General features: G+C 37.4%; 1 protein-coding gene across 5 annotated transcripts in view; it reads left to right on the forward strand.

The window, feature by feature from the left end:
* DZIP3 (DAZ interacting zinc finger protein 3) overlaps nucleotides 1–18,723 on the forward strand; it is a 121,280-nt gene that overhangs the window by 29,673 nt on the left and 72,884 nt on the right. For all 5 annotated transcript variants that reach the window (XR_004035098.2, XM_030836732.2, XM_060298045.1 and 2 more), the window contains exons 6-9: nucleotides 7,689–7,769; nucleotides 8,984–9,108; nucleotides 11,749–11,863; nucleotides 17,450–17,569. Coding sequence is in view for 4 of the 5 variants with exons in the window: in XM_030836732.2 (XP_030692592.1) it covers nucleotides 7,689–7,769; nucleotides 8,984–9,108; nucleotides 11,749–11,863; nucleotides 17,450–17,569 (441 nt within the window). In the remaining variant the exon portion in view is untranslated. The remainder of the gene's footprint in view (nucleotides 1–7,688; nucleotides 7,770–8,983; nucleotides 9,109–11,748; nucleotides 11,864–17,449; nucleotides 17,570–18,723) is intronic.

Raw genomic sequence — 18,723 nt, forward strand, 5'->3', positions numbered from 1 at the left:
TCCAGTTTTACCAGCACCACTTATTGAAGAGGCTGTCCTTTCTCCACTGTACATTCCTGCCTCCTTTATCAAAGATAAGGTGACCATATGTGTGTGGGTTTATCTCTGGGCTTTCTATCCTGTTCCATTGATCGATCTTTCTGTTTTTGTGCCAGTACCATACTGTCTTGATTACTGTAGCTTTATAGTATAGTCTGAAGTCAGGGAGCCTGATTCCTCCAGCTCCGTTTTTCGTTCTCAAGATTGCTTTGGCTATTCGGGGTCTTTTGTGTTTCCATACAAATTGTGAAATTTTTTGTTCTAGTTCTGTGAAAAATGACAGTGGTAGTTTGATAGGGATTGCATTGAATCTGTAGATTGCTTTGGGTAGTAGAGTCATTTTCACAATGTTGATTCTTCCAATCCAAGAACATGGTGTATCTCTATCTGTTTGTATCATCTCTAATTTCTTTCATCAGTGTCTTATAATTTTCTGCATACAGGTCTTATGTCTCCTTAGGTAGGTTTATTCCTAGATATTTTATTCTTTTGGTTGCAATGGTAAATGGGAGTGTTTTCTTGATTTCACTTTTAGATTTTTCATCATTAGTGTATAGGAATGCAAGAGATTTCTGTGCATTACTTTTGTATCCTGCAGCTTTACCAAATTCATTGATTAGCTCTAGTAGTTTTCTGGTAGCATCTTTAGAATTCTCTATGTATACTATCATGTCATCTGCAAACAGTGACAGCTTTACTTCTTCTTTTCCGATTTGGATTCCTTTTATTTCCTTTTCTTCTCTGATTGCTGTGGTTAAAACTTCCAAAACTATACTGAATAAGAGTGGTGAGAGTGGGCAACCTTGTCTTGTTCCTGATCTTAGTGTAAATGCTTTCAGTTTTTCACCATTGAGGATGATGTTGGCTGTGGGTTTGTCATATATGGTGGCCTTTATTATGTTGAGGAAAGTTCCCTCTATACCTACTTTCTGCAGGGTTTTTATCATAAATGGGTGTTGAATTTTGTCAAAAGTTTCTTCTGCATCTCTTGAGATGATCATATGGTTTTTCTCCTTCACTTTGTTAATGTGGTTTATCACATTGATTGATTTGCGTATATTGAAGAATCCTTGCATTCCTGAAATAAACCCCACTTGATCATGGTGTATGATCCTTTTAATGTGCTGTTGGATTCTGTTTGCTAGTATTTTGTTGAGGATTTTTGCATCTATGTTCATCAGTGATATCGGCCTGTAGTTTTCTTTCTTTGTGACATCCTTGTCCTGTTTTGGTATCAAGGTGATGGTGGCCTCGTAGAATGAATCTGGGAGTGTTCCTCCCTCTGCTATATTTTGGAAGAGTTTGAGAAGGATAGGTGTTAGCTCTTCTCTAAATGTTTGATAGAATTCGCCTGTGAAGCCATCTGGTCCTGGGCTTTTGTTTGTTGGAAGATTTTTAATCACAGTTTCAATTTCAGTGCTTGTGAATGGTCTGTTCATATTTTCTATTTCTTCCTGATTCAGTCTTGGCAGGTTGTGCATTTCTAAGAATTTGTCCATTTCTTCCAGGTTGTCCATTTTATTGGCATAGAGTTCCTTGTAGTAATCTTTCATGATCTTTTGTATTTCTGCAGTGTCAGTTGTTACTTCTCCTTTTTCATTTCTAATTCTGTTGATTTGAGTCTTCTCCCTTTTTTTCTTGATGAGTCTGGCTAATGGTTTATCTATTTTGTTTATCTTCTCAAAGAACCAGCTTTTGGTTTTATTGATCTTTGCTATCATTTCCTTCATTTCTTTTGCATTTATTTCTGATCTGACTTTTATTTCTTTCCTTCTGCTAACTTTGGTTTTTTTTTTGTTCTTCTTTCTCTAATTGCTTTAGGTGCAAGGTTAGGTTGTTTATTCGAGATGTTTCCTGTTTCTTAAGGTGGGCTTGTATGGCTATAAACTTCCCTCTTAGAACTGCTTTTGCTGCATCCCATAGGTTTTGGGTCATCGTGTCTCCATTGTCATTTGTTTCTAGGTATTGTTTGATTTCCTCTTTGATTTCTTCAGTGATCACTTCATTAGTAAGTAGTGTATTGTTTAACCTCCATGTGTTTGTATTTTTTACAGATCTTTTCCTGTAATTGATATCTAGTCTTATGGCATTGTGGTCGGAAAAGATACTTGATACAATTTCAGTTTTCTTAAATTTGCCAAGGCTTGATTTGTGACCCAAGATATGATCTATCCTGGAGAATGTTCCATGAGCACTTGAGAAAAATGTGTATTCTGTTGTTTTTAGATGGAGTGTCCTATAAATATTAATTAAGTCCATCTTGTTTAATGTATCATTTAAAGCTTGTGTTTCCTTATTTATTTTCATTTTGGATGATCTGTCCATTGCTGAAATGGGGTGTTAAAGTCCCCTACTATGACTGTGTTACTGTCGATTTCCCCTTTTATGACTGTTAGTATTTGCCTTGTGTATTGAGGTGCTTCTGTGCTGGGTGCATAAATATTTACTGTTGTTATATCTTCTTCTTGGATCGATCCCTTGATCATTATGTCCTTCTTTGTCTCTTGTAATAGTCTTTATTTAAAAGTCTATTTTGTCTGATATGAGCATTGCGACTCCAGCTTTCTTTTGGTTTCCATTTGCATGGAATATCTTTTTCCATCCCCTTACTTTCAGTCTGTATGTGTCTCTAGGTCTGAAGTGGGTCTCTTGTAGACAGCATATATATGGGTATTGTTTTTGTATCCATTCAGCCAGTCTGTGTCTTTTGGTGGGAGCATTTAATCCATTTACACTTAAGGTAATTATCGATATGTATGTTTCTATTCCCATTTTCTAAATTGTTTTGAGTTCGTTATTTAGGTCTTTTCCTTCTCTTGTGTTTCTTGCCTAGAGAAGTTCCTTTAGCATTTGTTGTAAAGCTGGTTTGGTGGTGCTGAACTCTCTCAGCTTTTGCTTGTCTGTAAAGGTTTTAACTTCTCCATCAAATCTGAATGAGATCCTTGCTGGGTAGAGTAATCTTGGTTGCAGGTTTTTCTCCTTCATCACTTTCAGTATGTCCTGCCACTCCCTTCTGGCTTGCAGAGTTTCTGCTGAGAGATCAGCTGTTAACCTTATGGGGATTCCCTTGTGTGTTATTTGTTGTTTTTCCCTTGCTGCTTTTAATATGCTTTCTTTGTATTTAATTTTTGACAGTTTGATTAATATGTGTCTTGGCGTATTTCTCCTTGGATTTATCTTGTATGGGACTCTCTGTGCTTCCTGGACTTGATTAACTATTTCCTTTCCCATATTAGGGAAGTTTTCAACTATAATCTCCTCAAATATTTTCTCAGTCCTTTTTTTTTTCTCTTCTTCTTCTGGAACCCCTATAATTCGAATGTTGGTGCGTTTAATGTTGTCCCAGCTGTCTCTGAGACTGTCCTCAGTTCTTTTCATTCTTTTTTCTTTATTCTGCTCTGCAGTAGTTATTTCCACTATTTTATCTTCCAGGTCACTTCTCTGTTCTTCTGCCTCAGTTATTCTGCTATTGATCCCATCTAGAATATTTTTCATTGCATTTATTGTGTTGTTCATCATTGTTTGTTTCATCTTTAGTTCTTCTAGATCCTTGTTAAATGTTTCTTGCATTTTGTCTATTCTTTTTCCAAGATTTTGGATCATCTTTACTATCATTATTCTGAATTCTTTTTCAGGTAGACTGTCTATTTCCTCTTCATTTGTTAGGTCTGGTGCGTTTTTATCTTGCTCCTTCATCTGTGGTGTGTTTTTCTGTCTTCTAATTTTGCTTATCTTACTGTGTTTGGGGTCTCCTTTTTGCAGGCTGCAGGTTCGTAGTTCATGTTGTTTTTGATGTCTGTCCCCAGTGGCTAAGGTTGATTCAGTGGGTTGTGTAGGCTTCTTGGTGGAGGGGAGTAGTGCCTGTGTTCTGGTGGATAAGGCTGGATCTTGTCTCTCTGGTGGGCAGGTCCACGTCTGGTGGTGTGTTTTGGGGTGTCTGTGGACGTATTATGATTTTCGGCAGCCTCTCTGCTAATGGATGGGGTTGCGCTTCCTGTTTTGCTAGTTGTTTGGCATAGGGTGTCCAGTACTGTAGCTTGCTGGTTGTTGAGTGAAGCTGGGTGCTGGTGTTGAGATGGAGATCTCTGGGAGATTTTTGCAATTTGGTATTATGTGCAGCTGGGAGGTGTCTTGTGGACCAGTGTCCTGAAATTGGCTTTCCCACCTCAGAGGCACAGCACTGACTCCTGGCTGCAGCACCAAGAGCCTTTCATCCACACGGCTCAGAATATAAGGGAGAAAAAGTAGAGAGAAAGAATTAGTAGAAGTAGGAAGAAAGAAAGAAAGAGAGAGAGAGAGGGAGGGAGGGAGGGAGGAAGGAAGGAAGGAAGGAAGGAAGAAGGAAAGAAAGAAAGGAGGGAGGGAGGGATGGTGGGAGGAAGGAAGGAAGAAAGGAGGGAAGGAAGGAAAAAAGAAAGAAAGAAGATAAAGTAAAATAAAATAGAAGATAATGAAGTTATTAAATTAAAAAATAATTATTAAGAGAAAAAAATTTTTTTTAAAAAATGGACTGATAGAACCTTAGGACAAATGGTGGAAGGAAAACTATACAGACAAAATCTCACACAGAAGCATACACATACTCACAAAAAGAGGAAAAGGGGAAAAAAATCATAAATCTTGCTCTCCAAGTCCACCTCCTCAATTTGGGATGATTCGTTGTCTAAAGGAGGGAAGGAAGGAAGGAAGGAAGGAAGGAAAGAAAGAAAGAAAGAAAGAAAGAAAGAAAGAAAGAAAGAAAGAAAGAAAGAAAGAAAAGATAAAGTAAAATAAAGTTATTAAAACTAAAATTAATTATTAAGAAAAAAAGAAAACGGATGGATAGAACCGTAGGACAAATGGTGGAAGCAAAGCTATACCGACAAAATCTCACACAGAAGCATACACATACACACTCACAAAAAGAGGAAAAGGGAAAAAATCATAAATCTTGCTCTCAAAGTCCACCTCCTCAATTTGGGATGACTCGTTGTCTATTCATGTATTCCACAGATGCAGGGTACATCAAGTTGATTGTGGAGCTTTAATCTGCTGCTTCTGAGGCTCCTGGGAGAGATTTCCCTTTCTCTTCTTTGTTGTCACAGCTCCCAGGGGCTCAGCTTTGGATTTGGCCCCGCCTCTGCATGTAGGTCGCTGGAGGGCATTTGTTTTTTGCTCAGACAGAACGGGGTTAAAGGAGCCGCTGATTCGGGGGCTCTGGCTCACTCAGGCCGGGGGGAGGGAGGGGCGCGGAGTGCAGGGAGAGCCTGCGGCGGCAGAGGCCGGCGTGACGTTGCACCAGCCTGAGGCCCGCTGTGCGTTCTCCCGGGAAGTTGTCCCTGGATCCCGGGAACCTGGCAGTGTTGGGCTGCACAGGCTCCCCAGAAGAGGGGTGTGGATAGTGACCTATGCTCGCGCACAGGCCCCTTGGTGGCAGCAGCAGCAGCCTTAGCGTCTCATGTCCGTCTCTGGGGTCCGCGCTTTTAGCCGCGGCTCGTGCCCGTCTCTGGTGTCCATGCTTTTAGCTGCGGCTCGCGCCTGTCTCTGGCGTTCCTTTAAGCAGCGCTCTTAATCCCCTCTCCTTGCGCACCAGGAAACAAAGAGGGAAGAAAAAGTCTCTTGCCTCTTCGGCAGCTCCAGACCTTTTCCCGGACTCCCTCCCGTCTAGTCGTGGTGCACTAACCCCTTCAGGCTGTGTTCACGCAGCCAACCCCAGTCCTCTCCCTGCGCGCTCCGACCAAAGCCCGAGCCTCAGCTTGCAGCCCCGCCCGCCCCGGTGGGTGAGCAGACAAGCCTCTCAGGTTGGTGAGTGCCGGTTGGCACCGATCCTCTGGGCGGGAATCTCCCCGCTTTGCCTTCTGCACCCCTGTTGCTGTGCTCTCCTCTGCGGCGCCGAAGCTGCCCCCTCCGGCTCCCGCAGCCTCCGCCCGCGAAGGGGCTTCCTAGTGTGTGGAAACCTTTCCTCCTTCACAGCTCCCTCCCACTGGTGCATGTCCCGTCCCTATTCTTTTGTCTCTGTTTTTTTCTTTTGCCCTACCCAGGTACGTGGGGAGTTTCTTGCCTTTTGGGAGGTCTGAGGTCACCTGCCAGCATTCAGTAGGTGTTCTGTAGGAGTTGTTCCACGTGTAGATGTATTTCTGGTGTATCTGTGGGGAGAAAGGTGATCTCCGTGTCTTACTCTTCTGCCATCTTCCCATTTAACTTTTTATTTTGAGATAATTTTAGATGCAGAGAAGTTGCAAAAATACAACTTTGTACAGTAGAAAAGTACAGAGAGGTCCTGGTGTACCCTGCAGGCAGTTTCCCTCAATAGTTACATCTTCATAACAATATATTATCAAAACCAGGAAGTTGACATTGGTACAGTGGGTGTTTTGTCAGGGGTCTCCAACCCCCGTGTTCAGAAGGACTCGTGGGACTCAGTATATAGTTGTACTCATGCTGAGATTTATTGCAATTATATAGTAAAGATACACACCCAGACTATAATGGTCAAAACATAACGTAGGCAGAGTCTAGAGGGATCCATCTTCAGGCTTCCTTATGTTTTCTCCCTTCCATGAGGGGTTACACAGAGTACATTCCTTCTTTCCCTCCTTCGCAACAAAAATGCAGCAGTGTGTGTCTGTGGTTGTGTGTGTGTGTGTCTGTGTGTCTGTGTGTGTGTCTGTGTGTGTGTGAGAGAGAGATATTTCTGCCCAGGGATGTCCAATAGAGAATCAGTGCTCAAGATTTTTATTGGGTGTTGGTCATGTAGGCACCCTCTGCCTAACATGTATCAAAATTTCAGATTCCCAGAAGAAACTTCCTGGTGCTCAACATAAATCACATAGTTGGCACAAACAGTCTAGGAACAGTGAGACACCCCTGTCAGAGAACAGTGGGAACACTCTTGAAATCCAGATTTACAGATACCAGCCGAGGGTCAGCCTTGCAAGCAGACCTTTCTAAGGATAGCATTCTCAGGTCAGCTGTGATAAGTTTTTTATGCACAGGTGTGTGTAGTTCTGTCCCATTTTATCACAAGTGTATATGTTTGTAACCACTACTGGAATCAGGATAAAAGAACTATTTCATCACCATGAAAATCTCTTATGCTACCCCTTTATAGTCATATGCACCCTTTACCCTCCTCACTCTCCCTAACCCCTAATCTATTCTCCATCTCTAATTTGGCATAGACCATTTTCAAATGAAGGAAATATTTGTGTTTTAATTTTTCATTAAATAAGTGATAAGCTTTATGTTCATACTGTTATAACAAAACCCACATGTGGACAACAAAAGACTTTGATTTAAGAGATCATTGTATTTTCTAAGCTGGATGGTAGTATTTGTTATTATCTAAAGTGTTCCTATACAAAAATATCATGAGAGAAAGAGAATTTTTTGGCAAGTTTTAGTATAACAAATCTTGATGGCATTTGCTTTCATTTTCTTTGATCAAACTCTAATGTTTTATTTTGAGATTATTGACTCTCTTCTGGGTCAAACTATTAAATACATCTAAAATGAATTCTCTGTAGTGATTATTAGATGACTGACAATATAATGATAATTTTAACTATTTTTAATAGTTATTAAATAGGCCTAGGATATTTAATTAAGCTTTCTACAGTAAAAAGTACCATAGTCTAAATAATCAACTAAAGTATATTTTATCTTTTTAGGCACATCAGATTAATATTGGTTATTATTTGACATTACTATTTTTGTATGGAGTAGCAGTCACTGAAAGAGGAAAGAAAGAGGTATGTAGCATGTGTTATTTGCACATTATAAATCTCTTCACATACACTGACTTCATTTTAACAAATTAAAATGTTGATTTTTGACCTTCTCTAAAAGTTGAAACCACTCTGACTTTTCTGTCATATATTGAAAATGTAGAGTAATTATGCTAGAGACTATATTGTGAAACTAAAAATATTGGTAGGGGAAACTTAATGTTAGCTTATAACTTTATCTTTGAAATACTTATCACATATAAAACAGAAAATTGTTTAGCTTCTTTCACTTATATAATAAATTTTAATCCATTTTTTAGTGTAGTTTAATCTCTCTGGTCTTCATCTTATCCTCTTTGTAAAATGTGAGTTTTACCTCAAATTCTTTATCAAATAAAGTGAAGTGCAAAAGTAAAAATCTAGGAGGTAAGTAGGTGATTTCTAAGGGTCCTTACAAATTTAAATTCTCTTTTTCTTATTTTTAATGATTTCTCAATTGCAGCCTTGATATCTCTTTTACTTTTTGTATTCCTAAATTTGTACTCTCTACTTGGTTTCATAAATAAATACATCTGACTTGTTAATTAGGTGAAGTAGAATTTATAAGCACCAAACTGAAAACATTTCCACTTTAAATAATTTCACATAATGCTAATTATTTAGTGTGATGTGCTAGAGAATATTTTTAAATGAGGCCATGCAGCATGTTTTTTTCCCAGGGAGACTGGGGCTACTGTGCCTGTTTTAATAATGATAACTAAAGCATTTATTAGAACTGATTCTGTAGTTTACTTCTAAACCTATATTGCTTATGATCAAGGTTGTCATTCCTCAAAAGAGTCTATATGTGTGGGCAAAAAGTCATTTATTTCCTATTTGAAAAACTAGGAAGATTTGTGCTCTAATTAGAATGAAAAATTAGGAAGAATATAAAGAACTATGTTCCCATAGTCATCAGAAGAGCCCTTATTTTGGCTAGTAATATTTGTCAGTTTTAGATATAAAGATTGTTGTTTTAATATTCACTTTGAAACACTGGTTAAAGATCTTTTGTAAATAACTAAAGCACTGAGTACATTATTTATGGGATTATATACAGAGATGTACTAGAGATACGAATAAATGACTGGATCAATATTAAAGCTGCCCTAACTTCTCCAGTTTGGGAAATAACTGTTTATTGTAAAAGGAAAAAAATGACTTTTACATCAGCTAAACCTAGCTTTATGTTGCTACAGGATTGTATAGAAGCTGAGAATAAATTTCTGGTGATGAAGATGGTGATCCAAGAAAATGAAATTTGTGAAAACTTTATGTCTTTAGTTTATTTTGGACGTGGTTTACTTCGATGTGCTCAGAAGAGGTAAGGATTTTAATTAATGGGTAGATCTTGCCTATCAACTGTTAGCATTATGTAATGGGAATAAAGTTTGTACATACCAGGGATCATGACATTTGTGCTCTACTGATTCTTTTCTCCATCACTGATTCTATAGATAATTTCTTTAGTGTACTTGAGAATATTAAGTATCAAACTTAACAGGCCATTGCAATAAAAGGTGGTATAGCATAGGCATTAGGAACATAGGCTTTGGAGTCTGATAGGCCTGGGTGCAAATACATTTTCTACCACTTATCTATTATATGACTCTAGGAAATTTAATGTTGCTAAGCCTTATCTTTGGAACTAATAATAGTGCCCACCTCATAAAGTGATTAACAGTGCCCAGGACACAAAAATGCTATTCTTAATAGATAATTAATGGTTGTAGTTATTAATGTTATCACCACTTGGAATAGGTATTTAAGTTACGAATGAGCTTATAACTCATTGAAAGGGTCCAAATTCTGAGTCTGGAAGTATTGGGTATTACACACTTAGTGAAATTGTACAGGAGAATGTTTATGGACCATCTGTTCACTTCCCATATGTAGATCCTTAGCCATTTATAGCATCATTAATTCATTTTATTTGCTAAACATTTATCCTATTTTAGAGACTGCTTTAGGTGCTGGGGATAAAATGGTTTACAAAATAGATAGTTCCTGTCCTCATGTAACTGACAGTATAGTGAATGTTATAGACCTTAATCAAATAATCAGTTATATAAATAATCAATTATGAAATGTGATAAAGTGCTATGAAGGAAAACATAATGAAAAATTAGTCTTTATTAGAACCCTATTGTCTTTCTGGGAATCAAAAGTCTCCTTGAGGAAATAATGTTTGGCTGGGATCTGAAGGGAGAATTAGGCAAAATTTACTTATGCAAATCCTTATGAAGGATTACTGCTGGGCCCAACCATTGAATCCCTAAAAGCATCATTTATATGGTAGTTCCTTGATTCTTTGTAAGGTTGATCTTCTATCCTCTGGCATGCCTGTTTTTTACTGTCCAGAAGATGTCCCACTTCCTGTTCGTTAGCATGATGTCATCAATGTAGTTGGCCAGTGTGATGTTTTGCAGAATGTCAGGATGATCAGAATCCCCTTAGTCTATATTGAGGAGAGAATTAACATAGCTCTAAGACAAGACAGAGAATCTGTACTGCTGTCCTTTCCTCAGATATGTGAACTACTGTTTATTTTCCTCATTGATGGGCATTGGAAAAAAATCATTTTCCCAAATCATTGACACTAGAAAGCCCAGTCATCTGGCAGTGTCATTTACTTTCATCCCTGGCCTATAGAGAATAGCCACCACTGAGCTGCTCAAAGACACTGATGTCCTTCTCGCTCTGTATTTCTTATTACATTAATGGATGGAATGTCTTCTGGGCCTTTCTAGGGAACATTGTCTAGTGATGGATTCTATGGTCTTATGCAGTAAGTCCATTCTAACATGTTTACCTCCCTGAGCTTTCTTTAAAACTCTGCCAAGAAATTTTCAACATTTCCACCTCAATTACTAGAGGCCATTGTGGTTTCCGAGCTTCAAGTAGCCTTCTCAGCAGCATGTTAGGACTGGCTTTGGGTGTCCTTGCTAGGAAAGTAAATGCTGAATTATGGAAGAGTTGCCCCATATCAATATATATTTCCCTGTCAAGCTATATATTTGACCATGGGTTCAGCACTCTTAAGATCCACTCCTAGACATGTTCCTGCCAGTACATAGTAGTCAAGTTCTACAATGCTTATGGTGAATAAGCTTTTTCTTCCTCTGTTTTCCCACTCAGGCTTTGCTTATACTTGATCCTAGATTTTTTTTTTTTTGTCTGTAGGCAATGAGCAGATATAAGAGAGGATTTTGAGAAGGAAGAGTATCATCTTTTGAGACGTGTACCTCAGATCATATTTTTGCATGGTCTACTTGTTCCCTATCAGAGTCCTGATAGTACAATAGTTCTTTTGAGGCTATGCTTTTGGTTTTTGCTGTTGTTCTACTCTTGTGATTAAATACTGGGCCTCATTTTCAGCATGGTCTGCCTTATGTTTAGAGTTGGTCAAGGTTTTTGAAACATTACCAAAGTGGCCTTTTAACTTTCACGGAGTATCCTTAATTGATAGTAGTAGTCCTGTTGAGGCTGTGTATTTGGTTTCTTTTGCAGTTTGTTCCACTTTGTGATTAAATCTGGGCCTGATTTTCAGCACAGATTATCTTTATGTCTGTAGGAGATGAGGGTCTCTTTAAATGGTACCCTCAGAGGCCTCTGTCTTTCATTGTGTCCAGAGTCAATAGTTGGATGACCTGTGCCATTTTCTTTCTTCAAGGCTTCCAAGACAGTAAAAAAAAAGCCAGCCAACTCTACAGTCCCTTTAATTACCATGGCCCCCATAATGTTCAAGCTTGAGCTACTATATAATCTATTGCCTCCCCTTCCACATGTATTTCATCCCAATCTACCACAGGTGAGAGTCCTAGTGTTTGTATTTCTATAGCATGCCAGAGGTTATCACCATCCTACTTACCACAAAAAAAAAAAAGTTGCTTGTTGTCTAATTGGTAAACTGTCTACTTACAGAGTCCTGTTCAAACTAACTCTATTTTAAAATGCCTTGCAGATATAATGCAGGACTGCTAGAATTTCATAAAAGCTTACAAGAAACAGGAGATACAGATGATCATTGGTTTGATATAGATCCTATGGAAAATGAAGATTTACCTACAACTTTTAAAGTAAGAAATTATTTAAGAATAACGTTTCATCTGTGGCTAATCAGAATCATCTTTGATAAACTGCAGTTTATGTTAACTATGTCATTCTATAGCAAACACATTCTTTTGTTGGGCATTAGCTTTTTGTGTGAGAAACAACCTTGATTCCATTATCTAGTGCAGAATGTTAGTATGATTCAACAAGTAGAGAGAAATGAGGTGGATGTGTTAGCGTTTCCAAATAACAAGATTAAAAGCTGTACTAGTTCAGTACTTCACATGGCTACAGCTAAGTGTAATAGTTAACTTCTTTTGTCTAACTATATTTACCATTATTTTGCTGTTGATTTAAATTTTAAAAGTACTAAATGCTTACATTAAAAAACTTGAAAAATGTAAAAATGCCAAAGATAAAAGTAAAATTCATCCATATATTTCTTCAAATGGAGAAACCATTGTTAGTATTTTCATTTATATCTTTCCATACACACATGTATAAGCACTCTTTACCTTTTATTTTTAATAAATTGGTGTGATGTTATACACATTGATTTATAGTATGAAAATATATATTATTGTGAATTTCCCAGCAAGTAGATTATTATATAGTATAATTTTTTCATAGTCCATCTTAAACTGTGCTTTTAGTTTGCTTAACCAATTCCCTGCTATTGAAGATTTAGTTTATCCTAAGCATTCTAGTTTTTCACTATTATGGAAAGTGATCTTTTTGTATTTCTCACATCATTCCCTTAGTATAAATTTCTAAAGGTGGAATTATGAAGTGTTTATACACTTGTACAGTTATTTGTGTATGTTTCCACATTTCCTCCCAGAAAGTGTGTAACCAGTTTATATTCTTAAGACAGACTATGAGAGTTTCCATTTCCCCACACCCTCTGGATATTTTTTACCTTTTGGGTAATTTTTCCTCATCTGATAAGCCATGTTGGTCACTTTTTATTTGTTTAATATGAAAATAGCTACACTCGGCTTCTTTTGGTTAGCGTTTGAATGACATATCTTCTTCCAAACTTTTACTTTAAACCTTTCTGGATCCTTATATTTTAGCTGATTTTAAGGCCAAATGCATTCCTCAAAATAAAGAGGGATGTTTTATAAAAATAAAAAATTCAGTTTTCTAGGAAGCTATAACAACTCAAAGTTTGTATATACCTAATAATACAGCCTCAAAATACCTGGGACAAAAACTGGTAGAACTAAAAGGAGAAATAGAAGACTTCCCAGTCACAGTGGAATATTTTAATGTACCTCTCTCAGTAATCAATAGAATAAGTAGGTAGTCTTTGGTGTTGGCCAGGATAATCATATGACTTTTAACTTTGACCTAATAAAGTAGTAATTTTATAGATTTTGGAAAAATATTGAATTTCTGTGTTTATCTGGAGCAGCCCCTACCTGGTCTTGGTTGTTTTTCTTTTTTCCTTCTCCTTTTAAAATATTTTTATTTCTTATCCAAACTTTCTTATTTTTATTTTATGCAAAGTAATACATGTATGCAGTTTTTTGAGTAATATTAAAAGGCTTAAAAATTAATGGTCTGTGGTTTATCATCTCTAATTGTAGTTCCTGACTATGGGTAACTTCTTCCAACCCTCTAGGCATTTTCCTTTGATATTTACCTGTATTTTTTAAAAGCTATACTGCTATTTAAAAAATTTCTCCATCTTAGATGTTATCTTTTGACTTCCCACTGTGGAAGAGGAGGGTTTAGTAGCTTCCTTATACATCTCCTTCACACAACACACTTCACTTCCCCATCCTACTAATAGTTATAAGTTTTTATTAAATTGGCGTTAGGGTTTCCCTTTACTCTATTCCTGGGAATACCCTCACCCATTTCCTTTGTAGATCCTCTATTTCTTGGATCTCAAGTTTTCCTCTTTCTAGGTATAATCCCTTGATTTGGTGGTGCAACTCATCCAGCAGCTTCCTGGAAAAGGATATTGCTTGGGAGATAAATTTTTTGAGATCTTTCAAGTCTCAAAATAATTTATTCTTTGTACACTTTATTTATATATTGCCTGGGCATAAAATTGTAGGTTGAAAATCATTTTCCTTAAATTTTTAGAATTGTGTTTCTGTTATCTTCTAACTTCCAACAGTAGTATTTTTGAGAAATTTGATGTTCTGATTATCAATCTTTTGTTATAACCTATTTTTTTTTCTGGGAATTTTTAGGATATTCTGTATATTCCTGGTGTTCTGAACGTATGTTTTTTGGTTCTGGGACATTTTCTTTTTTTATTTATTTGATGATTTATTCTTCATTTTCTCTTTTCTTTTTGAAATGCCTTTTATTCAGATACTTGACATCCTGGACTGAATTTCTGGTTTTCTTATTTCTTTGCTAATTTTTATTTTTTGTCTTTTCTTTTTAAAATATTTATTTATTTATTTGGCTGTGCCTGGTCTTCCGTGGCATGTGGGATCTTTAGTTGCGGCATGTGGGATCTAGTTCCCAGACCAGGGATCGAACCAGGGCCCTCTGCATTGGGAGCATGGAGTCTTAACCACTGGACCACCAGGGAAGTCCCTAATTTTTTGTCTTTTTGTTCTACTTTCTAGGATATTTTCTTAACTTCATCTTTTTTGCATAGAGCTAATATTCAGCCAGTATGCACTAGTGCTATCATATTATTTCTTTTTTTTTTTTTTTTTTGCAGTACGCGGGCCTCTCACCTCTGTGGCCTCTCCCGTTGTGGAGCACAGGCTCCGGACGCGCAGGCTCAGCAGCCATGGCTCATGGGCCTAGCCGCTCCGCGGCATGTGGGATCTTCCCAGACTGGGGCACAAACCCGTGTCCCCTGCATCGGCAGGCGGACTCTCAACCACTGTGCCACCAGGGAAGCCCCATATTAGTTCTTATAATGTTAAAATATTTCCATACTGCTTGGAAAATAGTGGCTGCTTCAAAAATAGTTGGGTAACCAGCCACCATTCCAGATGCCCTGGACTCTCCTCCATCCCTCTCTCTCCATACTTCTTAAGTTAAAATCCAATAGCTAAAGGTTTAATGTCCAAGAGAGCAGAGTGCTTCCATGATCATGCTCTGGCTCTAGGCCAGCATGTTCTTAATCTGTTATAAGCAGTGCCTATGCCTGTCAGCCCACCAAAAGTCCTACTTCCCAAACACTGTGATTAGTTTTTCTTTAAGAAAACTTAGAGGGCTGGCCTTTACGCCTTTATCTGGCACTGAGGAGTTTCAGGTGAGTACCACCAGAGGCCTGCCCTGCCCCAGTTGCTCCTATCCTCATGTGTCTCCTTAGATGAACTCACCCTGTTGGGGGGAAGATTGTACTCCTAGAGTTGCTGGCACCCTAGCAGGGGGGTGTCCCTTCATATTATTATTTTCAGCATTACCCTTGTTTCTATCCTTCTATTGAATTTTTTAATTCAATGATTATTTCAGCTATCATCTACCAGGAGTTTTCTTGTTGTTATGAATGTTACTTTTTAAAAAAAAAATAATATCCTGTCCTTTTTTCATGAATTTTAGAGGTAAATGTTAAAGGTAATGTTAGCTAGATCATGTAAGGCTTTATAAACCAAGTAAGGAGCTCAGACTGTATCTTGAGGGTCATGTGAAACCCCTCAAAACTTTTAAACAGTGGGGTGTTATAATCAAATTATAGTAAAATATGACTTATAGAATTTAGGACTTTGAAGAGTTTCTGTATTTATGGTAAGGGAGCAGTTCAGAAAGTAAAAAAATATTAATAAAATAGTTACAAATTGTAGTTAGTGTTCTAAAGAAAAACAAGGGACTGGGACAGACAAAATAGAGAACACACAGACATACACTTGTATACCTGCATATATCCATATTTGTCTATATGTATATATGCATAAATGTGTATGTGTATCTATGTGTAGTGGTTAGGAAAGGCCTATCTGAGAGGTGATATTTAAGTTGGAAGCAGAAGGTTGAGAATGGAACTAGCTCTGTAAAGAGTTGGGTAAGAGCATTCTAGGTAAACAGAATTGAATGTGGAAAGGCCCTCAGGCCTTGAAGGGCAAATTTGAATATAAAATCGTGAATTTTATAGTGAGTGAGGCTAGAGATGAATGTGAAGAGATGGACCAGAGATGGCTAGGTGTACAGGGTTCAGATTCTGCAGGTTCTGCAGGACCTTGCAGTCAGTCTTGATAAGGGTTCTGGATTTTGTTTTAGGTAGTGGAAAGCCATTGAAGAGTTTTAAGCAAGGAACTGACAATGATCTTTTGTTATTTTGCAGAGAGTGTTTTGAACACAGTAGGCAAGAAAGAGGCAGACCAGTTAGGCAGTTGTCATAGTTAGTAATGTAGGTGAGACATAGAGTGGTAGCAATGGAGCGAGAATTAGAAAAATTTGCAGTATATTCTGGGAGAAGACTCAACAGTACTTGCTAATATATTGCATGTACATCCAATTATACAATGGATGACTTCAAGGCTACTCGCTTGAACCTAAATAGATTGTGGTAGATGAAATTGATGTAAGTCCCATGAGGACTAAGTATTAACCTGCTAAGTTCACTGCTGTATCCTTAACATCCCTTAACATTCATAACAACCTGGCTCATAACAGGCACTCAGTAAATATTTATTGAATGAGTGAATATCAGTGACTGAGGCAGAAGATGAGGAGTAAGGAACAAGGAACAGATTTTGGTAGGAGACTCAACAGATCAATATTGAACTATTAAGTGTCAGATTTGTGAAACCACAGTAGTTATATACCTACTATGAGTCCTATCCCTTTGTTTTCAGCATCTCCACTTGACTATTGGTTATCCTCACAGGATATACTACTTTCATATTGATAGGTCCTTGAATGCTGCTTCTTTATTTCTCTCTTGATACTTAAAACTTTCTAGTCAACTTGGTCAAAACATTTTTATTCCTCATAAAATTCTGAATGCCATTAAACAAATGTTATGAATGATGACTTGATTTGTAAAATAGTCTGTAGAGGTTTATTTTATCATGTCTTATACCCTCAATATATATGGGTATGTCTCTCTGAGGGACAGTATTAAGGACCTGTTTAACTTAGACTTGATAACGTGTTTCACAAACCTTTAACTAGCATTTTAAAATATGGAAATTGCATTCCAAGTTGTAACTCTGAACACTGAAAACATACTTCTGTACCCTGCCTCTGCCCCTTCTGGCTGAGCAGCCTGTTGCACCACTACAGTAGTTCCACTACCAACATGGTGTCTTGGGGGCCAGTTCTAGCAAGGACTCTCTTGGGTTTCCAATGATTTGTTGTCTCTCTGTATTTATATCAGAGCAAGTAATTCTTGTTAGGAACATGCTAGGTGTTATGAGTTAGAATGAAGAGTAGACATATAGCTTTGAATATAGACTTTTGTCCTTTCTCCATGTTTGTATTCAATAAGAAGTGTAGTATTTCTTATTTAGGGCCTTTCTATGTATTGTTTACTTTGAATGAGGGAAATAGGTTCTATAACTATTTAAAAAAATATATACAACACCTTCAAAAAAGGATATGAAATGGACATATAACTTAAGGTAAGATAAGTGTTGTAGTCTTTTTATTACTGATTCATGAGATTTATTTTTATTTTAAAAATTTAGGACCTTCTTAACAATTTCATCAAGACAACTGAGGGTAATATAATGAAGCAGACCATTTGCAGTTATCTAGATTGTGAGCGATCTTGTGAAGCTGACATTTTAAAGAACACCAATTATAAGGTACTATAATTACCAATTAACTGAGTATTTTAAAAATGTGATTGTAAAGTTAAACTTAGATAAAAGTTATTATATTATCATGCATCAAAATATTGTTTAAAAAGTACTTAGTTTAATTACAGTGATAATGCAGTTCAGAAGTTGTTTGAATGTCTCAGAGGTTAGATTCACTGTGATCAGGAAATATTTAAATCCTTTGAGCCAGTAAAAGAATGAATTGGCTTTGCTAGGGTTTTTGTATATTCACAAGTTTCTGAAGTTATAATAAATATTCTTGTAATCATATAATGGAAATTATCTAAAATATTCTTTATAGTTAGAAATGTTACAGGTTGAGAATATTAGCATTTTACTAAGGAGAAAGGTTGTCACTCCTCAAGAATTATGTTACTAAGTAAGGATCATTATTTCTTCTATGGGCCTTGGATGGGACACACACACACACATAACCAGCCTTGATTTGAAGAAATTCAACAATCAAAGTACTTCAAGTCTAGTTCTCCCTGGATCTATCAGAATAAGACTGTGGAAAATCACAAGATAGGCTGAGATGTGATCATCAGTGTAAATCTGACTACTTCTACAAGACTGGAAATCTGAGTTGAAAAGCATGATGTATAGAGCAAATGGCGTAGATGGGAAGGAGGAGAAAGCCAAGATCTATTCATTAGGGTAAGATGGGTATTGGGAAGTGTAGGCCTGGTGAAGTGCAGTGCTCAGGGCAGGTCAGGGTCAGTCCTGGTTTTGGTGACATGGTGATATGGTCCTGTGGTTTCCCAGGGAGGAATCAGCGTTCCAGTCAAATGGGTAGCATGTAGCAGCAGGAAGTCTTGGTCACAAAATTTAGATTTTTGTCATCTAAGCAGTGTACCTATTTAAAGGAAGCAGGACTGTGGTTCCCAGGGATGGCACACTAGGAAAGACAAGAAATCTATACCTTGGGATAATGCAGTAGCTCAGGAGCCATTTCTCACTAAGAGAGCAACCTAAGGTCTGGTGATTGGTGACAAAGAAGTTTTGGGGAATAATGGTATGGAATTGGGGCTGAAAGAAAAGAGAAATGTAAAAGTTGAGGTGAAGTGGGGCAGACAGCATGTTCATCTACAAAGATCACTCACCAAGTTTCTGATATTTTGTTGTATACAGCATGTGGA

Source organism: Globicephala melas, chromosome 4 (assembly GCF_963455315.2).
Source record: "Globicephala melas chromosome 4, mGloMel1.2, whole genome shotgun sequence".
Classification (NCBI taxonomy): Eukaryota; Metazoa; Chordata; class Mammalia; order Artiodactyla; family Delphinidae; genus Globicephala; species Globicephala melas.